The sequence below is a fragment of the Pinus tabuliformis genome, chromosome 3_2 (assembly GCF_031772625.1).
Source record: "Pinus tabuliformis cultivar Carrire ecotype Pingquan chromosome 3_2, CPIR1, whole genome shotgun sequence".
NCBI lineage: Eukaryota > Viridiplantae > Streptophyta > Pinopsida > Pinales > Pinaceae > Pinus > Pinus tabuliformis.
The window spans coordinates 927899597-927924759 of NC_142302.1; the positions used below are offsets into that span (position 1 = coordinate 927899597).

The 25163-nt window shown below is 40.4% G+C and overlaps 1 protein-coding gene across 3 annotated transcripts in view; it reads left to right on the forward strand.

Annotated features, from left to right (window-relative positions):
* The window catches only part of LOC149183680 (serine/arginine-rich splicing factor), a 192047-nt gene that overhangs the window by 88767 nt on the left and 78117 nt on the right, over positions 1–25163 (forward strand). For 2 of the 3 annotated variants that reach the window (XM_089417213.1, XM_089417214.1), the window contains exons 3-4: positions 19530–19611; positions 21351–21452. In XM_089417213.1, the coding sequence (XP_089273339.1) occupies positions 19530–19611; positions 21351–21452 (184 nt within the window). The remainder of the gene's footprint in view (positions 1–19529; positions 19612–21350; positions 21453–25163) is intronic. The other variant, XM_089417215.1, reaches the window with a different exon arrangement.

Genomic DNA, 25163 nt, shown 5'->3' on the forward strand with positions numbered 1-25163 from the left:
TAATACAAGGAAGAATTTTGATGATATGTAGTTATTTGTTTTAACTTGATGTTTTTTGGACTCTAGAGGTCATTTAGACCCTTGATGACCATGTTTTTTTGATTCAGATATGTGTCGTGATTCACACTTGGTGTCATTTTGCTATATTCACACTTACTATTTACATGCTATATACATGATCAACCTTCACATATTTGGTGGTTAACGGTTTGGATATATATATATATATATATATATATATATATGTTGAATTTCCATGATCTTGGGTCTAGGATAGAATCTTAAAATCTCTGACGCTACCAAACCAAGAATCTCAACATAACTACTTTGCACAGCGGAATATAAACAACAGTAAATCACACATGCACAAAATATGGACAACTTTTTAAAATTTTCAACCCAACTTCGTTATATTAAACAACATATAATATAACAGTCTAGGGCTCCCGTACCAGGGATAATGGCCCTCATACATCCACTAGTACAAGATACAAACTGGGGCTTGGTGTTAGTACATCGACAACCAATCTGCCCTCAACAAGATACTCTGACCATCACGCTGATGTAGTGTGCTCTCTCAGTCCCTCTTGGTCGTACCTTGTACCTGCCTAGTCCTTTAGCTTATGATCTGCGACTCCTGCCTCTATCAATACTCCAAGTCGATATGGCCACTGAATCTCGGCTATCCAATCTGCTTAGTAGTTGATTGTTCGTCCATCAACGTATTAACACATCGAGACTCCTGTCGAGTTGTTCACAACTCCACTTGTTCAGAACTCTCAGCTGCCCACTGCGACTCCTCAGCTACTCAGGGACTTCAACCCACTATGGTCTTTTTGTGCTGCACCGATGAATACCAACATAGGGCACAGAGGGTTGCCACTTATCACTACAGGATGTGCATCTCCTACAATGAACACGGGCTAGGAGGACTGCTCCCATCATCTGCTGTAGAAGTCCTTGTCCACACACAAGTCTCGGGCTCCACAAACTGCTCCTGGTTGATCAGAACCTTGAGCTCAACAACTGCCTCTCTCGCAACTACCTTTGTCCATCAAGGCATTGCTCACTGGGCTCCAACTTGGACACTATCACGCTGTCCTCCAGCAGACCATAAGTGCCCAATCACGTTCACACTTGGTCCAACGATCCACAAGTGACCAAGTCCACGCTGTAGCATCTTCACCTAGTTAGGGCATCCTCACACCTAGGATACACTTACACACGGCTGCCAACACACTTCTCCAACTCTGCCCTTTGCTCTGCAATAGAGGAGCTATTGCACAAATCTAGGCTCCAAACTTCACTGTGAAACTGCCCACTAGTGAGGGCTTCTAACATGCTATGTCAGCCCTACCTCCTTGGCTTCCATAAGTTGTAACAACTCTATCCACGCTAGGACACCTACTTCACTCCATAGCGTGATTTTCTCCTAGTTTCAGTTCCTTCATGCCCAAGGCAACTCCAACAAATGACTCCCAACAAACTGCAATGTAGATTGATCCAAACTGATCCTTCAAACACGGATCCAACACCTCAAAAACACATCTCAGCTCACTGTTTGAGGTCCTCTTTGACTGCTGCAATTCTAGGTCTGGTTAGGGCACAATACATAGTCTGAACAACCCTCAAAAAACTCTTCAACAATCCTCCTTTTGCCGCTGATTCTCTTCTCTAGCAAGCCTCCAACTCCACGCTGCCCTATTCACTGCATCAACTCTCAATTAGGCCTTATGACCCTCTTGTCTTGCCTAGAATAGGCCTGTAGTGGCTTCTAGGGCTTGCGGCTTGCTACAACAAGCCTTCTCCTTGCTACGACAACCCTTCTCAAGGGTCTGCACCCTTCCTTGGCACTGAAAACAAACTTCTTCCTCGACCTCCAAGAAGAGGGCCTCGACCCTCAACCAACACTTCTATCCTCTTGAAATAACCCAAAACAATCCTTCAACTAACCTCGTTGTCCTTCTTCTTGGCTACGGCCCAAAACAAGGATCTTTCTCTCCACCACCGAGTTCTTCTCTTGTGTATTAGTGTTGCACAATGGATGATCAAATGAATGCTCCCTCACCTTGTATTTATACCAAATCCAAGGGCTCCAACGAATTCATGAAGGGTCATGTCTATTGGACGAATCCTCTTCAAGCCTACATGACTTGACTGTCCAAATACTAATGACAACTTCAAAAATTCATAACTCAAGTTCTAGAGCTTCGATTTGGGTGATTTTCAAAGTGTTGACACGCCAAACTCTATCACCTTAAATTTTATCATGCTCAAATTCTTCATGGTTTTGGCCCAAATCCCGATGGGTGCAAAACCCCATGCTTGGGTTTCAAGCCCACAAGCCTACTTGTGGTGCTTTGCCCTCCAATCCTCGAACCCTAGGGCTTGGAGTACCTCCCAAGCTACACAAAAATCAACATATATATATATATATAATTTATTTTTACTTTTTAAAATTTTAGATTAAATTTTTCGAAGGCTGGTTCTAGTTCTGATAATTTTTTTCATGATGATGAATCATGAGTACATCTATTAATTTTTTGATTTGATTTTGAATCAGATAGTAGAATAGTGAGACTTAGGGTCTTCCCTTAGCCCCCCCTTTTGGGAGGCCAACTGGTATCTTGAGACCATTGCAGATGCCGAACAACACATTGGTTCACTCATCCCCAAAGTGTTAGAGGGATTAGTTCCAGACCTTCCCCAAGTAGGGTACTAGCTTTTGTAAAATGTAACTTGGTCCGATCTTCATAATGACATGTAATTATAATCTTTGTAAATGATGAAAAGAAGCAATTAAAACTATTTTTTGTAATGCCTTGCTTCATGTGTTTCATGAGCAAGAAGTTTATTTTAGATGGCTCCCATTGAGAGCCTTAGGATTTGTCAAAGAGTCAATGTCATGTATAAAGATATGTCAAATGTATTCTCGTAAAATAGCCCTCCAAAGACAAGCACAACCCTCCTCTTCCTATGTCGGCCTCAAGATGTATGAAGGAACTCATGTCGGCTCACATTAAGGAGACACACCCATTCGAATGTTCATGTCAGCTAAATTATACAAACGAACTACTATATATATGAGGCTAGGCTCTTCGCATTAGCACAATTCAAACTTCTCATATCTTTGAGATTTCGCAGAAAAGAAGTTCAGATGTCTGAGATTTTCAGTGAAGAAGGTAGAAAGAAGTTCAGATAGGATTCAGATGGGTATAATAAATAGGTTGGATATAATCATAGTTAAGGGAATTCAAATCCCTCTGTATTTTGGATGGATGAGCAAAGTAACAAGTTCGGATCTCCTTGATCAACAATTCGGATGGAATGCAGAAGACTGTCTCAGTAAAAGGATTTAGTCAAAGGCACAAGATGATAGAGACGAGTGAAGTGTACCTCTGTCTCAGTGTCACATCAAAATGCAGTGAGGTATCATTGATGACATAACAGTTCATTGTAACTACAATTTGTTGATAATAATATCGTGGTAAAGTATCATCTCTGTGATAAGGGCTCGTGAAGGAAACAATGTTGTCAAGGCAGTAATGAAGATCTCGGTGTCAAGGCAGTGATGAAGATCTCCGTAATGGTAAGAAGGTTAAAATGAGAGGACTTGTGTCTTGGTCTTAGATTGGCTAATAGGTCAAGGGTCTTGGTCTTGGTATTCATCAATTGGAATCTCTATAAGAAGAATTTGTGTGGGTTTTCCTCTCAAATAGTGAGAGGTTTTGGCCCTGGCTCATATCCTACATGCCGTCTCTCTCGTGTATTTATGTTTATGCATTGGTTACTGTTTGATGAAGAAGAACACTAATAATCTAACATGAAGAAAATCCTAATCTAAACAAGTAAAAAGCATTCACAAGTAGTCACTAATAGAAGAAAAATCACCTAATGATAATGCCCTAGCTTTCTCAACATGTTTTCACATCTAAGGTGTCAAAGTCAAGAAAAACGGCATGCAATCAAAGGGACACTCATGGATCAAGTTTCAAGAATGGCATCAAAACAAGTTTAAGGATATCAAAGCGAAAGATCAAATATCTACATTGAAGAATCAAACCCTAGATCAAAGAAGAAGGTCTACTTCAGAAAAGGTCTTGGGATCATCAATCAAGACCAAAGCCTTATTTCTACTCAATGCAAATAGATCTACAAATCAAAGCAACTAGAAGTCTACACCGACAAAAAGTTTTGGATGATATAGTCATCATCAAAAGACCACCATCAAAAGACCACAAAGACCCTCATCAAGTTATCTATAAAGCAAGGTAGCTCAAAGTACTTTAAAGACAAAGACCACATCATCTTGGAGAAAGTTGAAAACCTAGAAGCATTTATGATCTGTACTCACTCGCTACCAAAGAAGCCGAAGTGTCTTGAAGACGAGAAGGCATTATCATCTTCAAAAGCTATAAGGCATGCTCCCTATCATTGCAGCAAGGATCTCATCCTTATCCTTGAAGAAGATCATCTGAGGAAGCATCAAAAGATCCTCATTAATCACCATCAACAAAGGAAGCTAGATCTAAAGGCGTTGACATCATAGAAGGAGCAATCTCCTTTATTGAAGGAGGACTTTTCATTTGGAAGAAGATCATCCAAAAGGAGCACTAGTACATCTTCAACCATCATCAAAGTAATCATCTTTCATTCTATGTTCAAATTTGGTAAAATGACTTCGTTTTGCAAGGAAAAGGAGGATAAACATAGTCCTCAAAGAAAGTGAAGTCATTGAACATATAAATGGAAAGGTCTCCTCTGAATACATGGAAAGGGATTCTTATGAAAGGTCCCCTCATATAGCAATATTGGAGACATCAAAGAGATATATATGATAGGTTGGTAGAGCTATTCTTTGAAGATGCAATAAAGCAGGTCACATCACTTAGATCTGATCTACACAAATTAAAGGTATCAAAGGATGAAGGGTTATCTTCATAAGATCTCAATTGCAAGATTTGGGAGAGATAATACTCATTGTTCTAAATGCACTAATTGATGAACAAAGTAACAAATGTCTGAGGATAAGGAAGCTATCCCATTCAACAACTTGTGTTTTCTATGCAAGATAGAAATAGACAGGTTGAGGGCAAAAAAATTCAGACATTTATCGAAAGGAAAGAAGAACATTGCTAAGATTCAATGCTATGAGCTCTATAGGAAAGATTGTCCTAAGTTCAAGGGAAACAACAAGAAGAATAGATAAGAAGCCCATTTCGCCGAAGAAGTGGAGGAAGCTGTAAGAGGAAAAGCATTAGAAGCAAGAGCTCGTGGCATCACCATTGGGAAACATGAAGGACAAATGGAACAAAATCCATGGCGGTCAACTATGAAGGATATAGCTCTTCGGAACCTCATTGGAAACTTAAGGAAAGAAAGAAGTCATCCAGGACAAGGCTCATCATACATCAAGTCAAAAGGGAAACATCTGCTGGATAGGGATATGCAAGATCCTCAAGATTCTCTGATGGAATCATCATCGGAAGGGTTCACTGATCTAGAGTGGAAGCAAGTGTTTCATCAAGAACTCCAACATGTGGAATTAATGGGATGATGGTATGATGACATAAGAGATGAAGCAGATTAAGGGGTTGAAGATCTTTTCAATCAAGGAAGCTGCTGAAAGAAGCCTAGATGACCTAAAGGTAAATGAGGTATGTATGCTTGTATTTGATTTTATAAAGTCATGTTGTATGGTTGCAGGTAACATGATTCACTGCTTGATCTTGATAAGCATGATCAAAGGAAAAGGAATCTCCTCCTATGAAAGGCTGCCGAATGGCATGGGTCACACTAGATGAAATCAACATAATATGTCCTCATATGAAGTATGAGATGGTTGACTACAATTGAGGAACTCTGATTGGAAGCTCCTGGGAATGAAATGTGTGAAGAAAGAAAGGAAGAGATCGTGAGATATGCAACCATGGTAAACACAATCAACATTCGAAAGACCAAGAAGATTTGACTAGGAAATTTCCCGTAAAGATATGAAGACTCTGATGGAAGTCTGAAAAAAATGGAGACCCTTGACAATGGATATCTTTGGGAGATATGTCAACATGTATGTAGGATGATGATGCACACTGGAAAATGTCATGATGAAAGACCTTCACAAAGTTAATTTTGATTTGAGTTCATTTCTTATTTTTGAAGTTTGAACAAATTTCTGGATGGGTTTATGCAGCTCTGCCAAGGGAAGCATGTTAAAATTCGCAACTAGGGCCAAAGTCCATGTGGGTCTACTTATTTATGGCAGTTGATATTTTTCTTGGATTCTTCTTGTCTAGAGGTGTAGGATTGATCTAAAGATCATCCGATTCAGACATGTATTCATGGAGATATGAATTTATTTGTGTTATGTGACAATTCGTCAAGGTTGGCCAACAACCAAATTACCCCCACTTGTCCTCCACGTTTTATTATAAATAGAGGTGGCCTTCAAGTCATTTTGACACACACTCACATTCTTGTGATCTCTCTCTTCATTCTGTTTTGGGTTTTGATGAAGGAGAGATCTAGAGGGAGTGCCCTAGGCTCTACGCTGCCCTAATGAAGAAGCCGTAACGCAGTCAATAAAGAAGCCTTAATGCAGTCTTGGAGGAGTCTTACAAGCAGCCATGAAAGAGTCTAATACGCTGGCCTAATGATGCCCTAAGTCTAATACGCAGTCATGAAGGCTAGATCCTAACGCTGTCATGGAGAGACTTGAATGCTATCATGAAGGACAACCCTTAACACGATCATGGAGGAGTCTAAGAAAGGCTCCTACGCTGTCCTAAAGAAGGCCCTTCTACGCAACAAGGAGAAGCCTTAAGGAAGCCTCTATACGCTGCCAAAGGATGCTCCAAAAGAGCCCTAGCTGCAGTTCACACAGCTAACCCTAGCTGCAGATAATAAAGAGAAGGCTCTTCGCTGTCAAGGAGGGAGCTCTATGAACGTTGTCTTAATGAAGGTTAGGAAAAAGAGAAACACGTTGTCTCAATGTACCCTAAACACAGAATTTCACATATGTCTCTGATTTCAGATGGACAGTGGAAGAGGTTAGTTTGAATGTCACTGTAACTTTGAATACAGTAGCAGCATAATCTTTGGATGTAATCACAGGAAAGATAAGGGATTGCGGAGTTCTGTCTAGGACTAAAATCAGTCAACAGAAGCTCGGATTCATCTCTGAACTCATACAGTGATAAGGTCAGATAAACTGCAGTGGGAAGTTTGGTAATGAAGCGTGATAAGGGTACAATATGTTGTCTCACTGTCAATGAGTTCGGATGGCTTGTAGTGTCAAATTCGGAGGACAAGTATTTCAATATGGGAACTCAGATTACAGTGACAAGAATTTCGGTGCTGCTACAGTGGTCACATTTTGGTGACACTTCATTGATATGTCTCGGTATGTATCTGGAGGTCTGAAAGGACAACATATAAATTCGGATTGCTGTAGGTGACAGCATGGTGATAAGTCACTGTTACATAGTGAAGGAATGCATCTGCCCTAGATCAGCGTATGTAAACAACTGGATGTTTGAAAGGGCTGACAGCAGAGTCAAGTTCTTATGATGCTTGGATGCTGGTTGATAAAGGACTGGAGGCCTATCTTGTTGCTAGGCTAGGCCGTAGGCCATAGCTAGCAACAAGGCTATTCTCAGGATTGCCTATAAGATGGACAGAGCTACTGTCATGGGTTAATATTACTATGTTGAGGATTAGTCAGCTAACAAGGATGCAACATGGTGATGGTTGCAGCATAGTTGAATGCAACATGGTGATGGATGCAACATGGTGATGGAATCACCTTGGAGAATCAGTTGAAGTATGAGGGCCGATAAGTGTGTCTTCACGTGAATTTAGATCTACAGTCCTTCTCATCGGAACTATTGTGTCATCTTCTTGGTGAAGATCTTTGATGTCTGATCTTGTCAAGTCAATGTGTTGACTTCTGATGTATATGTACTATCTCTCTCTCTGCTGAACTATTGAAGAATATAAGAAGAATTGATCAAGGGTTTCCCCACATTGGGGTTTGTCCTTGGCTGGCGCCACATCTTGTGTCCTCTTGTCTGGGCTTGTTTTCTGATGTTTATGTTTATGTTCTATTTGCACTTTACTATCATGTTGATGTGATTGCTGATCTGAATATTGTCATTGAGCTAAAAATGAAAAATTGAAGTAAATTGCTCCCAACATAGAACATACCTAAAATTTAACAAAGCAGCATGACATGAAGCAAAGACGAGATGTAGACTGATGGATCACTTTCGAATGAAAGAAATGATGACATGACTGGTTCATGAATGAAAGTGATGGCTGGTCTGTGCCCTATGAAGAAGCCACAAAAGATGAAGACTCCTTCACAAAGAAATTCATGACATCGAAGGAAGGAGATCTTCAAGCAGCTGGTTGAGGAGCCGCTGTAGGTCCCTAATTAAGGGGGGGCCTGTAATTCCTAAGCCAAGAGGGAGCTTAGGTACATTCCTTCCATAAGAATGAGTACATTCCATTATTGGAATTGATATGTCCTCCCTAATTGAGAGGGAGAGATAGACACATCATTCTGGTCTTCCCCTGGGAGGACAGAATAGAGGATTGGGTAATCATGTGGCATTCGATACTCTTTGAGGATGAAATAGGGCATCCAAAATTAGAGGAGTCGTGGAGGACTGATATTCTTTAAGGGCTGGCTACCCAAGATAAGAATATCCCATGGAAGGTTATACTCTGTGAACACCCGGGTGGAGTATGTGCCTTGAGAGACAATGATTATGGTGTCTATGAATCATTGGTCTCACCAGCATTGTGATCTGATCATGTGGATAGAATTGTTAGTCAAGGCCTTGCTATGTGACAATGCTTGTTGATATGATGCTATATAGATGGGTTACCAATCCGACTCTTCTTATGAGAAATTCTTCAGATTGAGAATGACCAAGTACCATTATGAATACCTCCCTAGTTAAGAGGGAGTGTTGTAAAATGTAACTAGGTTTGGTCTTCATAATGACATGCAATTATGATTTTTGTAAATGATGAAAATAAGTAAATAAAATTATTTTTGTAATGCCTTGCTTCATGGGTTTCATGAGCAAGAAGTTTATTTTAGACGGCTCCCATTAATAGCCTTAGGATTTGTCAAAGAGTCAATGTCATGTATAAAGATATGTCAAATGTATTATAGTAAAATAGCCCTCCAAAGACAAGCACAATCCTCCTCTTCCTATGTCGGCCTCAGGATGTATGAAGGAACTCATGTCGACTCACATTAAGGAGGCACACCCATTCGAATGTTCATGTCGGCTAAATTATATGGACGAACTACTATATATCTGAGGCTAGGCTCTTCGTATTAGCACAATTCAAACTTCGCATATCTCTGAGATTTCACAGAAAAGAAGTTCGGATGTCTGAGATTTTTGGTGAAGAAGGCAGAAAGAAGTTCAGATAGGATTCAGATGGGTATAGTAAATAGGCTGGATATAATCACAGTCAAGGGAATTTAGATCCCTCTGTATTTCGGATGGATGAGCAGAGTAACAAGATCAGATCTCCTTGATCAACAGTTCAGATGGAATGAAGAAAACTGTCTCAGTAAAAGGATTCAGTGAAAGGTACAGGATGACAGAGACGAGTGAAGTGTACCTCTGTCTTAGTGTCACATCAAAGTGCAGTAAGGTATCATTGATGACATAACAGTTCTTTGTAACTGTAGTTTGTTGATAATACTATTGTGGTAAGGTATCATCTCTGTGATAAGGGCTCATGAAGGAAACAATGTTGTTAAGGCAGTAATGAAGATCTCGGTGTCAAGGCAATGAGGAAGATCTCAGTATCAAGGCAGTGAGGAAGATCTCAGTATCAAGGCAGTGATGAAGATTTTCGTAATGATAAGAAGGTTGAAATGAGAGGACTTGTGTCTTGGTCTTAGAGTGACTAATAGGTCAAGGGTCTTGGTCTTGGTATTTGTCAATTGGAATCTCTATAAGAAGAATTTGTGCGGGTTTTCCTCTCAAAGAGTGAGAGGTTTTGGCCCTGGCTCATAGCCTACATACTGTGTCTCTTGTGTATTTATGCATTGGTTATTGTTTGATGAAGAAGAACACTAATAATCTAACATGAAGAAGATCCTAATCTAAACAAGTAAAAAGCATTCACAAGCAGTCACAAATAGAAGAGAAATCACCTAATGATAATGCCCTAGATTTCTCAACAGCCCCCAGCCCCAGTGGAGCAGCCAAAGACTTACTAGAGCTTCTCTCCTTCGACCTCAGATGCTAGGAGTATCCCTTTCTCCTAGATCCCCCCCAAGATCGTGCAACCAGGCACCTTTTTGGATTCAAACGACGCCGTTAGCAAGCCAATGTCATTGTCGCCCCCCTAGTTGTTGGCTATTAGACTCTAGGATTCTTGACGTTGTTGACCTCTAGCCTTGGAATTATTCACTTAGTCTTCTACAATCAGGGCCTTTGATCTGATTATATACATGTTTATGACGCTGTCCTATTGTTGCATCCTTCTTCACTTTATCTTAGATTTAGATTTGGCATTTTCTAGAAGTTGCGTTTGCACTCTCACATTGTACTCATAGTGGATGTATCCTTTAGTCCAATTGACCTACTTTTGTGGTCATTCATTAATAAACTTATCTTATCTTATCTTATTGGTCTGTAGGACTCAAGACTCAGGATTGATATCAAAATACAATATTGATGTGTGATGTAGCACTTGACATCTTATACATTTGTTGTATTAGTTTTATTTTCATATTTATGTGGCCATGTGTTTGATGTTGTTGTTGTTTTAGATGTTCAAAAAAAGAATATTTTGTAATTTTTAAAGTTTGTCGATTTCTTCAATCTTTTCTCCAATGTTGACAATAGTTTATACTCTTGACCCTTGGTGATATATTTGCCAACTTGATAAAAGTAACATTGTGTTCAGTGAGTATGCAACTACCTATATGCAGAAGCATCAATGATGGAATCACAATGTTTCATGCACAGGAAATAAGATAAAGATAAGAGAATTTTTTCGATGTCCAAGATATGACCATAAAAGTAGGTAATTGGGACTGAAGAATAATACGATTAGTAAGAATATAATGTGGGAGTGCAAATGCAACTCACAGAAAATGCTGAAAATAACATAAAGAAATAAAGAAGCATGCGGTAGTGCTGCCATGACATGCATATAGAAGGCTGTGGCACGATACATAATAATCAATAGTCTGTGAAGAAAGAACGAGTGAGATAGGAAGCTCTGACAATGAAACTAAAGATGTCAACAACTTCTAAGTATGGTGGTCGATGGTGAGGGAGGTGATTTAGGTGTTGGCTCACGGTCGAAGTCCCCGGGAACTAGCCATGGGACTCGCTGTATGATCCTGAGGGGGATGTAGGAGTGAGTGAAACTCCTAGCATCTGAGGTCAAAAGAAATAAACTCTGAATAGATCTCTGACCGCTCCTATGGAACTGGGAGGTAATCGGACAGGCTGGGGGCACCCTTCTCTGGAATTGTCTGTAGCTGGTCACTCTAATGCTCCTCTTCTTTTACCTATAACATACAAATGTGTATGGGATATGTCTTGGGATGCTATGAAAGGTTCCAAATGCTGACCCAAAGGGTGATTTGTTAAAATTTGGGTACCAGAGGACAAGTGGTTCCCTAAGGCTTTGATCTTTGGCATAGGGAAAAGTGCCCATATTTATTTGTACTTTTCTCCTAAAGTGACTTTATAAGTGGTAAAGTCAATTTAATTTAAAAGTGACTTTATAAGAGGTAAAGTTACATTCTAATTTAAAGGTGACTTTATTTAAAGTCAATGAAGAATTGGAAAGTGAAAAAAGTGACTATGGAATAAAAGGCTAAGTGGGTCTTTATTTAAGTGGGTGAGTTAAAAAATAGAAAGTGAGAATTAAATGCACATTTATTCTCATCCTTAGATCTAAATGAATCTCAACCATTAGATCTTTAGGGTAAACCAAAAGCCTAAAGATCATTTAGAGAGTAAAAGGAGGAGAGAAGAGAAAAAGATCAATTCATTCTTTCATGAGCATTTGAGAGAAAGAGAAGAAAAAGCAAGGAGAAAATTTCTGAGCAGTGAGGAAGTGAAGGAGAGCAGCAAGAAGACATTTCAATAAATCTGGGCAGCAACATTTATTGGCACGCATCCCAAGGAAAAGCCGTACAACATGAGAAAGGCACAAAAATCGAGGAAGAGGGACAACAACAAGGGCACGAATTTCGAGGCAAGTTTTGGGCACAATTTTCGAGGCACTCGTACTACTGAAATTCGTACGGCTTGTATAGTCCGTATAGCAGGTTCCAAGCATGATTTCCGAGGCAGGCCGTACAACATTTAATGCTGTTTATTGCTGGAAAAATTTCTGTTTTGGTAGTTTGCTGATTGGCACGATTTTCGAGGCAGAGTTCAAGCACAAAAATTGAGATAAGTTGTAATTTGTGGTTGCTGGAATTTTTACTGTGTGTTTCAATTTATTTATAAAATCATTTTCAGAAATAAAGAAGAGCTCTCAAACTGGTTTTCCCGAAGAGTTGTAGGGGGGTTTTTCCAGGTTCACATTTACCAAAAATCACTGTGTTATTTTCCGTGTGTGGCTGTCATAATTTCACTGTGTTTTATTTCTGCAATTTCAGCAGTTGTGAAATCTCTAAATTTGTGTTTTCAGAAAATATTGTCATTTCCAGATTTTAGAATTTTTATCATGCTTGGATTTAAAACTAAATGCATGGAGTGATAAGGAAAACTGATAACCAGAGTGGGGGTTGAAATTTTTCATGGTATCAGAGCTTGGTTGACTGAAAAGTGCAGTTTGGGACAGCAAAGTGAAAATTACAGCAAACTGATTTTTACACAGAAAATAGAAACCTTTAACACAGATTTGAAAATTTCAGTTTGGTAGGACAGTGAAACATGTCTTTAGGTTTGAGAGTGGAAGACAGGTTGGATGGGCATAACAACTACAGTGCGCGGAAGGAGAGAATCCAGAGCATCTTTGAGGAAGCAGAAGTCTGGGGCATTATGGTAAATACCACACAAAACCCAATAGTAGTACCTGCTGACCCTGTACAATTGGCAGAGTTTAACAAAAAGAATGCTAAGGCAAAAAGATTGATTTTGGAAGGAGTCAAAGATAATGTTATTCCTCATGTGAGAGGAAAGACTTACGTGCATGAGATGTGGACAGCCTTGACCAGTCTTTGCCAGAGCTCAATTGAAAACAAAAAAATGGTCCTAAAGGAGAAACTGAAGGCCATTAAAATGGCTAAGACTGATAGTGCTACAACATACGTCACAAAGATCATTTCAGTGAGAGATGAGTTGGCAGCCGTAGGTGAGATCATTGCACCCACTGAGTTGGTGAGGACTGCTTTGAATGGTCTTCCCAAGACTTAGGAGAATTTTGTGGATGGCATTGTTGCACGAGAAAACCTTCCCGGATGGGAGAGGTGGGATGATTGCATTCAGAATGAGATCATAAAGAACCATCTTGGGGCAGCCAAATAGGTGGAGGAGGATGACAATGTGGCATTGTTAGCAAGAGGCAAGAAGGGCAGAGCAAAGAAGCAAGCTTCCAACAGTGGAGGCAAAGGCAAAGGTAAAGGCAAGCAGCAGAACAAGGAGAAGGACTATTCCAAAGTCAAATGTTGGAATTGTCAAAAGTTGGGACACTATGCTGTTGTGTGTCCGAAGAAGAAGAACAAGAAAGGGAGAGACAAACCCATGGCAGCTTCTGCAGAGATAGAGAGCTTCTCAGAGAGCTTTGATCGGGAGTTTGGGTTCATAGCTTGTGAGGCCACTAGTGCAGGATCACCTGCCATATAGGTTCAGAGGGAGTGTGCATTCTCCACTACTAGCAGAGCATCTTCTAGCATTGGGTATGTTGACAGTGACGCTTCTTGCGACACGACAGGAGTCAAAGAGTACTTCTCAGAGCTTTTAGAGGATGATACTGATATGGAAGTAGTACTTGGTGATGACAACATGGTTAGAGCAGTCGGTGTGGGGACATTGACATTTGATAGGGGACCCAAACCTCCCTTGAAAGTGTCAAATGTTCTATATGTGCCTGGAACCTGATATCCGTCTCAACACTTGAGGATAGAGGGTATGATGTGTTGTTCAGGAGAGGGAAGGTGCTTATATATCCTAGGGGAACTCCAACTTCTTCAGCTAGAGTGATTGGTGTGCGCCATGCCAAGGTGTACAAGTTCTCATTCCAATCCCTGATGGCATTGAGTAGCAGCACCCGAGACAGGACCAACAACAGATCTAGCAGTTCAGAGTTGTGTGAGATTTGGCACCATAGGATGGGGCACATGTATCATGGGGCCTTGAGTACATTGTGGGAGATCACCACTGGTGTGCCAAATTTCAGTTCTGATCACCTTGATGTATGCAAAGAATGTGCTATGGGGAAGTTTGCGAGATCTCCTTTTCCTAGCAGTGACAACAGAGCGACCAGGATCCTTAACTTGATTCATACTGATGTGAGTGGTTGGATGTCTCATGTATCCTTGAGTGGCTATGAGTACTATGTTTTATTCATTGATAACCACTCCAGGAAGATCTGGATTTATTTCTTGAAGACCAAGAGTGAGGTCTTCAAGCGGTTTCAAGAGTTCAAAGCTCATGTGGAGACCCAAACAGGTAGGAAGATCAAGGTTCTCAGGTCGGACAATGGAGGGGAGTATACCCTTGGTGAGTTTGTTGATTTTTGTGTCGAGGCAAGCATTAGGAGGGAGTTCACAGTTCCTTACAACCCCCAGCAGAATGGGGTTGCGAAGAGGAAGAACAGATCCATTGTAGGGGCTGCCAAAGCCATGCTTCATGATCAGAGGTTACCTTTATTTTGTGGGTAGAGGTCTGCAACACTGCTGTGTACTTGCAGAACAGGAGTCCACATCGTGCCTTGGGGAATGTGACTCTGGAGGAGGCTTTTTCTAGGAAGAAGCCTGATGTTGGGCACTTTCGTATGTTTGGGTGCCTTACATATTCCTATGTCCCCAAGGAGAACAGGACCAAGCTAGAGCCCACTGCAAACAAGGGAATCTTTGTGGGTTATAGTGAGGCCTCAAAAACTTATCAGATTTATATTCCTGCGCAGAGGAAACTGGTTGTAAGGCGGGATGTGAAGTTCGAGGAGAAGGGAGCTTTCTGGAGGTCACCGGAGTCATCAGACCCTCAGGAGCAGCTGAGTCTGTCATAGGGATCTAGTGGTTAGGGATCAGGAGGTACATCGATTACAGTGTTAGGTCCATCAGTGAGCAGTGGTTCTCAGAGTCAGGTGGGTGGTTCTTCGGGTAGCATGCAGGGCAGTCCGCAGAGCAGTTCACAGGGTAGTCCACTAATGGACAGTTCGCATGGTACTTCAGCATCTATAGGCACAGATTCAGGCATGAGGTCAGTTGGCAGGTCTTCAGGAGTTTAGGCTTCTGATGATGATGAGGATTCTTTCACTCCGGTGGGAGAAGTATGCTCAGGGAAGAGGAAGCTCAAGTGGCTTCAAGATACCTTGCGTGAGGCCACATTAGTTGCTGGGCCAAAGAGATAAGTTAGAGAGAGTAAACCACCTGAGCGGTTCTGTAGTTACATGGCATTGGTAACAAGCATTATTGACTCCAAGCCTTCTAGTTATGAGGAGGTAGCTAGCCAGGAGGTTTGGAGAGAGGCCATGATAGAGGAGTATTCTTCTATTATGAAGAACGATGTTTGGGAGGTAGTGCCGAGGCCTGAAAGTAAATAAATTGTTACTTCTAGATGGCTCTACAAGATAAAGCATGCTGCAGATGGCAACATCAAGAAGTTCAAGGCTCGATTTGTGGTGAGAGGGTTCTCACAGGTAGAGGGAGTTGACTATGAGGAGACCTTCGCTCCCGTAGCTCGGTATACATCTATTCACTCCATTATATCGATTGCAGCAGAGATGGGTTGGAAGATCCACCAGATGGATGTGAAGACCGCATTTCTCAATGGCTTCATTTAGGAGGAGGTTTATATTGAGCAGCCGTAGGGCTTTGAGGTGCATGGGAAGGAGTCCCATGTATGCAGATTGAAAAAGGCACTCTATGGCCTGAAGCAAGCTCCTAGAGCTTGGTACTCGAGGATTGATACATACTTGTAGCAGTTGGGTTTCACAAAGAGTGAGGTTGATCCGAACCTGTACTTCATTATGGTGGTGAGGAGCCTCTCATTCTGGTGTTGTATGTTGATGACTTGATCATCACTGGTGCAGAGAGACTCATTGAGGGCTGCAAGAGAGATCTTGCTTCAGAGTTTGAGATGAAGGATATCGGCTTGATGCATTATTTTATGGGATTGGAGGTGCGGCAGGAGGAGGGGCATTTCTTCTTGGGACAAGGGAAGTACATTGTGGATATTCTTAGCAAATTTCACATGGAGGACTGCAAACCCATGTCTACACCTATGATCACCATCTGGAAGAAGCTTCACGCTTCTGATTTCGAGTTGGTGGATCTTACTCTATACAGACAGCTGATTGGTAAATTGATGTATTTGGTCAACACTCAACCAGATATATCTTTTGCAGTTAACACTATGAGTCAGTTCATGTGTGAGCCCAGACAAAACACATTCTTCATTACTTGCAGGGGACTATGGATTTTGGTCTGGATTATAGACAAGGTGATGGAGTGAGATTGACAGGGTACACAGATTTAGATTGGGCAGCTTGTGCTTCAGATAGGAAGAATACTTCTAGGTGCATTACACGGATTCAAATTGGGCAGGTCGTGCTTTAGATAGGAAGAGTACTTCCAGGTGCTGTTTTGGGTTGGGTTCGACAATTGTGTCGTGGATCAGCCAGAAACAACAGTCAATTGCATTGAGCTCAGCTGAGGCAGAGTATATGGCTGCTAGTTTGGCTAGTTGTGAGGCCATATGGCTTCACAAGATTTTGTTTGGTCTATTTGGTCAGGCATTGAGACCTTTAGTAATTTACTGTGATAATCAGAGTTGCATAAAACTCATGGAGAATCCAATTTTTCATGACAGGTCAAAGCATATTGAGATCAAGTATCACTTCATTAGAGACTATGTCCAAAAGGGAGATGTCAAGCTTGAGCACATTTCCACAAATGAGCTGGTAGTGGACATTTTCACCAAAGCCTTACCATGGAGCAAGCATGTCTACTTTAGAGTCAAGATGGGAGTGGTGAGGAACACTTTCCTCGGTAAGAGGGAGTGTTAAAATTTGGGTACCAGAGGACAAGTGGTTCCCTATGGCTTTGATCTTTGGCCTAGGAAAAAGTGTCCAAATTTATTTGTACTTTTCTCCTAAAGTGACTTTATAAGTGGTAAAATCAATTTAATTTAAAAGTGACTTTATAAGTGGTAAAGTTACATTCTAATTTAAAGGTGACTATTAAAGTCAATGAAGAATTAGAAAGTGAAAAAAGTGACTATGGAAATAAAAGGCCAAGTGGGTGAGTTAAAAAATAGAAAGTGAGAATTAAATGCACATTTATTCTCATCCCTAGATCTAAATGAATCTCAGCCATCAGATCTTAGGGTAACCCAAAAGGTCATATAGAGAGTAAAAGGAGAAGAGGAGAAAAAGATCAATTCATTCTTTCATGAGCATTTGAAAGAAAGAGAAGAGTGAGCAAGGAGAAAATTTTTGAGTAGTGAGGAAGTGAAGGGGAGCAGCAAGAAGACATTTCTACAAATCTGGGCAGCAATATTTATTGGCATGCATCCCAAGGCAAAACCGTACAATTGGAGAAAGGCACAGAAATCGAGGAAGAGGGACAACAGCAAGGGCATGAATTTCGATGCAGGTTTTGGGCACGATTTTCAAGGCAGTCGTACTACTGAAATCCGTACAGTCCACACAACGTGTTCTGGGCATGATTTTCAAAGCAGGCCGTACAACATTTAATGTTGTTTTATTGCTGGAAAAATTTCTGTTTTGGTAGTTTGCTGATTGACACGATTTTCGAGGCGGAGTTCAAGCATGAAAATCGAGATAAGTTGTAATTTGTGGTTGTTGGAATTTTCACCATGTATTTCAGTTTCTCTGTAAAAACATTTTCAGAAATAAGAAGAGCTCTCAAACTGGTTTTCCCCAAGAGTTGTAGGGGGGTTTTTCTAGGTTTACATTGACCAAAAATCACTGTGTTATTATCTGTTTGTGGCTGTCATAATTTTGCTGTGTTTTATTTTTGCATTTTCAGCAGTTGTGAAATCTCTAAATTTGTGTTTTCAGAAAATATTGTCATTTCATTAAAATTTTTATTATGCTTGGATTTAAAACTAAATGCATGGAGTGATAAGGAAAACTAATAACTGGAGTGGGGGTTGAAATTCTTCATGATTAGAAGATTTCCATTGGTGATCTATGTCACAAGATTTGCTGAACTTCAACCTTGAGGTTCTAAATTTGGTGAACCGAAAAGTTTTTTTGAGGTTTGGCAGACGTCATCAAACCTCATAGCCATTGACCAAGTCCATATCTCAAAACTCATAACTTCATGTCATAACTCAAGCTTGTAATCTATCCTTGCAGCTTCCAACTCCATGATAGAATTTTTTATATTTACTGATGTTGATTTCTTACTATTTTATGCCATATCTTCATTTTAAATTTGATATATGTATATAAAGAGAAAATGTACGTCTGGCTTTCCTTATGTGTAACTTTGGAGTTCCATAATTGTTTCAAGGGTTATGTAATCACTGCTTTTTTATGTTCTAAATTTTGTGTCTATTTGTGTAACTATATATATATATCTTTTTTGGGGTTTCTACAGCATTGATTTTGTCTCGCTGGTAAATTTTTTGGTGGAGTGTTACTTCCCAGTCCATGACTCCATCATATCACTTTGCATGTAATATGACTGACCATCTGACTGTGCTATGAATGGAGCTTTTGACTTTCGATCTTTTCATTGGATAGTTGTATTGACCTAATTGTATAGAACTCAGCCAGTTGATACTGGTCACTTTCCACCAAGTGCAATTTAGCAGAATGCAACCGGTAAGGTCTTTGAAGAATAGTGGAAAATTGTGGTAATTGAGTCTTAGCAGCCAAACCTATGTGATGTATTAGCAGCCAAAAAAATAAAGATATGCAGACGTTACTGAAGTATGTTTTCAGTGCTAACCATGAAATTTTCTATGGCTGCCCGATCTTTTCGTTGTTTTCTGGTTTTTTAGCTCTGATCTCCTGTGTTATAAATTGTTTATAATACCATCATTTGAAATGTCAATAATAACACCAGGAGAATGTCTCTGTCAATATGGAAGCCATGTATGGAGCTTGTTGCCCTCTTCTGGAGCCCCTGAAACATTATGTTGATCTACAGTCCTCTTAGAAGGGCCAATGAAGTTGGTGGGGGATGATCTGCCACAGTGATTAATTGTTAGGAAGGAAATTATTCTTTTTGTTTATGTATGTTGTAGTTGATCCATGTGGCTTCAATGGTCCATGGTTGTTAGTTTATTCTATCGACATTTCTGTGGGCATATTTTGAAAGCATAATTCAGTGCTGTAATTGTTTTTATGATGCTGTGCAGAATCCAGTGGAAAGGGTAAAAGCAAAGATTAGGCTGCAGCTGTCAGAGACTGGTAATATTCTTTTTTTTGTTCGTCCTGCAATTTTCTGCTATAGGATAGTCTTCATACTAAGATCATATTATTTAAATTTTTTTTTTCTGGTTGTATTTTTTTTATCATCTGATGTTTAGTGGATTTGAAAAGTATGATAACACTGATAATCAAATCATGTGATGGTTGCTATTATTTGATTAAAATCAGCAACTTTTATTCTTTGGAATGCATAAAATAATTTCTTTCATGGTGAGTTCCATTTTATAGATGGATAGGCCATGTTAGTGTTGTTTTTATTATCAGAACTTGATGTTGACATTTCTTCTCTCTTTTTATTATTATTATTATTTGAAATACACATCCTAGGAAAACTCTGTTGGGAATCACGATTGCCGTTGTACCAAAACCCGCAGGGGTTAGTCAACGATTGCATTGCCAGAGATAAGAATCCACGAGAGGCGGTTAGTCTATGTCACGAAACACACGGGGAGCGTTGGTTTATCCAATTTCCAACAATCTTCCCCCAACGCGAGCCGGGTGTGTATCGAACTCGTGACCTACGCTCTAATACCACTTGTTGGGAATCATGATTGCCGTTAGACCAAAACCCGTAGGTGTTAGTCAATGATCCAATCACCAGAGATAAGAATCCACAAGAGGCAGTTAGTTCATGTCGCAAAACATACGGGGAGCGTTGGTTTATCCAATGTCCAACAAACCCATCTAGCACTTCTTTTCGTTCTGAGGATGTTACCCAAGATAAACTGGATTTTTCATGGCCCAAGGCTGATACAACAAATATACTTGTTAAGAGCTCAGCATTTCACTTACCAGAATTGATCCTAGGTGGGGAGAATAACAATCCTTTTCTGACAACTGTCTGGGCTAGATCCAATTGACTGTTGCCTTTTCTTCTTATAAGAGTAGACTGCTGAATTTTTGGTTGCCTGAATATTCCATGTTTGTAGGAGTGTTTTACCCCTTGTGCCTATGCAGCATCTTTCTGGCTATATGTTTTGTCAAAAGACCACATTTACTGGTGATTATGATGACACTCTGGAAGTACTTCATCACCGACTCAACAGTCAGCTTTTGTGCTTGGGAAGATCAAAATATTTCACTGGCATTCTGAAATTCATTCTTTATCCTTCTGCCCAGGTGGTAACTAACTTACTATGCCATCTATTGTTCGCAGTTACCTCTTGTGGGGAAAAGTCACCATTACAGGGGGGTCACATGCTTCATGGAAGTGACCCAAGTTTTGTATGTAGTTCTCGATATATTGGGTTGCCAGAAGATGGTATGGCTACAAGGGGCTGTTTTGGATTTCAAATTATCTCATTGACCACAGTTGCTATAACAGCTTACAGTGGGTTGGGGAGAGGGGGTGTGTGTAGGAGGGGGGGCAGTTATCTATCCTGGTTCAATTGCAGTATACGTTGTGTGATGTGTTACAGGTTTAAACTAGTTTTATTATGTTCTTGCTTCTGTATAATTTTTCTCTCCCTATGTGTTTGTGCATGCACACACACCATATGCATGTGTATACACATACATAAATGCATATATTTTGTGGGTATCAATAAATAAACATAAATATACAAGATTTATGGGCTGTAAAACTAATAAATAGAAAAGAGCAAGCTGCATACTTTCTAACATGTTATGGGTGAATGGGACTAGAGTTGTATGCATTTACTCTGGTCCCGGTAAACATTAAGTATATTGTAAGTTAAAATAAATTTGGACTCTTGCAGTTGTGAAGGATTCTTCGAAGGGCATGAGTGAAGAGTGGGAACGATTTGACTTCAATAAGGAGGCACCTCTGGATGATGATACCAAACTTGATCATTTTGGAGGTGGGCTGCCTATGGTTTATATTCATTTCTTCTATTGCATTTACATTTTCAACATATGACAACTTTATGCCAGAGTTCCGTTATTGCTTTGAATGTATTTGAAAATAGGCAATGGTAATATGAGATTTTTTGCTTTCAGATAAGACTCGGATTTCTCAAATGGTAGAGATATTTTAATTTGCTCCACAGCAAACACTGTTTCTTCTCATGTGGAATATGTGTTGATGTATTACGTTGCTGAATTTAAGTCATTAAATGCTTTTTTATTATCTTATGCTTCTTGGACTGTGCTTTAACAAAAATTCATTTTCGTACCAACAGATCCAATGGTTTTCATAATTGGTCTCTATAATGTAAAGATCAGTATGTACTTTTTCTGATGGTAGGTTCTTTATTCCTTTCATGTGAGCTTGTTACGCTTAAACTTCCTTGCTTAAATACCATGAGAGACCAAGCAGATTGTTTAAAACTTACAAGGAATTAAGTTGCATGTCCAATTAGAGATGGCATATCGTATCCCTTAGAGAGGATGATGCTCATGCACTAAAACATCGTAGTAGCCTAAAGACTTAGTAGTAAGTTGATCCAAAAGTATTTAATACAATAAGTCGAGGTATTTATAATGTCAGGATTGCTCTTTATCTGATATTCATGGCTCAGGTCTTTTTAATAATATTATTATTTAATAAGTGACATTCTGTTTCGATGATTTAGATTTCAGACCCTCTTGAGATGTTTTCCCCTTGAAGCATGGGTGGAGTTGACGTCTTCTATTGCGCTACTCTTTCACAGCCATAGTACATATGTTGGGGTATGATTAACGTGTTAGATTTGAAGTGTTAGATATTTTGATTGTATTATTTAGTAATTGGTACTCTGTTTAGATGATATTAGCTTTCAGATTCTCGTGAGATGCTTTCTCCTTGAAGCATAGGAGTTGAGGTCCTCTATTACTATTCTGTCACAGCCATAGTACATATGTTTGGGTAAGATTAAGGTGTTTTTTTTTTCCCCTAGGAAAAAATCGTAATTTTATTCATGCTGGAAGCATATGCATATGGCTGTACCTGTAAAAACAGGCAGCAAAACAGAAATCAAACCACAAAGGAGCAAAAACTGTTCCTGTAATGACAGGAATACAGCAGAAATAATAGAATATCTACGGGCCTATGTTTTCCTTCCTTTTTTCTTCTCTACTTTACGCCAGACTCCAGCATTTGGAGTGGGGACAATTATGGCAAGTTGGTTTTCCTCTGTGTACACCAGTTGTTCCTTATCTGAGTCCGATCCTTCGGAGCTATGTGCTCGTTTGGCCCCGCTTATTTCCAGCTGTAATTCTTGCTGCCGTCCCAAGTTATTTGGCTCCAATTTGGGTCCTTCGGTGTTCTCCTCCTGCATTTTTTCCTGCTTGCTTTGTACGTCCAAGGGATCCGTGTTCAGTGCCTCCTCCTCCAGTGGTTCGGTGTTCTGCCAACCTTTTGGTTTTTTCTGTTGTTTCTTGTTCCCTTTGGGCTCCTTACTAGACAGTGGACATGCATATTGAAGGTGCCCTGTCTGCAGGCAGCCTCGGCATCTGAATGCCGTGTTCTCGTAATCAAGTTGCTGCGTCCACAGTGAATTATTAAAATTCAATGTGACGTGATCTGGGAGTCCTTGACTTAAATCCACCTCTACACATATTCTGGCATATGTGAAAATTCCCCGGTTGGCTCTGTCCTCATCTATTTTAAGGTGTTTCCCTAAGGAATTCCCAATGGCTGTTAATGCTTTTCGATGCCAGAAATGCAGTGGGAGGTTATGTAGCCTCACCCAAACTGGCATCGTCGATACTACCATGGTATTGGCATCAAAGTCCGGGAACCAGGGGGTGATAAATAGACCAGCATTGCCCCAAAACCAAGGCCCCTGATTAATGGTATTGTCCCGTTCCAGTTCTGTGCTAAATCTGACTATGAAGAATCCTTTAGGGCATAGATATATTTCACATTTGGGTGTCCATGAAGCATATACCCATTGATGCAGTGCATCGGCTTTGGGCCAATAACCGTTGAATCTGCATATAACAGCATTTTGAATTAAATCTGTGTATAGATCTGTTACCTCCGGCAATGATACTGTAATCATAGGTGATTCTGGCCTCTGTTCCACAATGTATGGCCCTGGAAGCTCTGGTGTGGGTGCTGATCTGTGTTGCATTGGTTCCTTTCCTTTGACTGCATCACGGAAAGAGCCTGAATTCTTTGAGCTGGTTCCCTTGCAGCCGCCTCGAAGTCTCAGATTGAGGATGATGGTTGAATCTTTAACAACTCCATAGTGCTGGAGAGTGTGTTGGTCCTGCATGCAGAGTCCTGAGAATAAAAGATTTTGACATGTTACCGGAATTCCCAGTTTGGTCTGGATCTGCTTTTTTAACTCCAGAACATCCATCCCTTCCTTGATTTGTACACAATAGTGTCTGCCTTCTACCGATCTGATGAATATTTGTTTCAGATCTGACGGATCAGCCTTAACCAAGCCCCGATTTGCATGTTTGTTCTCCGGATCTGGCGAATCGATGTTGGTTCTAGGGTTTGTATGTCTACCTTCCGCGTATAAGGGCTTTCTTTTTTTCCCCAGATGCATCCATAGTGGCTCCAGATGCAGCCGCAGTAATTCTGGTATCAGATCTGAGCCGCCATGCGCAGGAAAGTTCTCAGGCATCAGGACTGTGCCTCCCCTCCTTGTCCCAATCGGTTGTAGAGGTGCCCCCTTCTGTTTGCCTCCTTCACCCGCGGTTACTTCCGGCCAGATCGCTTCCTTCGTGCCCTTATGCTGAGTTAAAGGCTCAAATTCGAGTTGATACTGCGTTTTTGATTGCAGATCTGGGCGGTGGTGGGCTACTCCGACCGTGCCATGCCCTGTTGTATTAAAAGAAATCGGCGCACTGTGTGAAAACCCCTGGAACAGATGTTGGGAGCTCGTCCGAGACCTGGAGGAGGCTTGATCTGTCACCGAGGGCCGATCATTTGCAGAGGTAAGCCAGATCCATGACGGTGAAGTCGGATCGATTGTTCTACCACGCAATTTCGTGCAGGGATTCCCTGCGTTCGCTGCCCCTTCGATGTAGTTCCTTGTGTCGGCGGCGCTGAGGGTTGCAGGAAACCTAGCCATCCTGTTCTCTCGAGTCGCAGACGGTCGGGGTTAGGTCTTCGGTAAGATTAAGGTGTTATATTTTCAGTGTTAGATATTTTGATGGCAAGTGGTTCTTTATTGTCTGATACGAGTCAAGCCTTTTTATTAATGAGATTAAGATTCATTTTCTAACGAGAGTTGTTTATAACAAGATTTTGTTTGAGGCATATTGCTCTATTTTATTTAAATCATTATTTCAGGGGAAAATTGATTGGTTTTTGATGTGTTTCTCCGATCACCACTATTATGTTTTGTTTTTGCTCCATCGATAATGGTAATATTCTTTTGATTTTTTTCTTTTTGCCTATCAATATCTTATTGTTTTAATTAGTAAGGTGTCAAAGGTTCTTCCTTTTTAATATGACTATCAATGTTGTAAAGGGTGTTCTTTTCTTGATATTCATTTCTCTCTAGTATTCCTGTTCTCCTTTCACTTTGGAGATACCATTCTCTTTTTTGGTTGTATTTATTCTTGAATTGTTTAGTTCCCCCAACCGGAGTTCCGCAAGTGTTTTGTAAAAAATTCTTTCTTTAACTAAT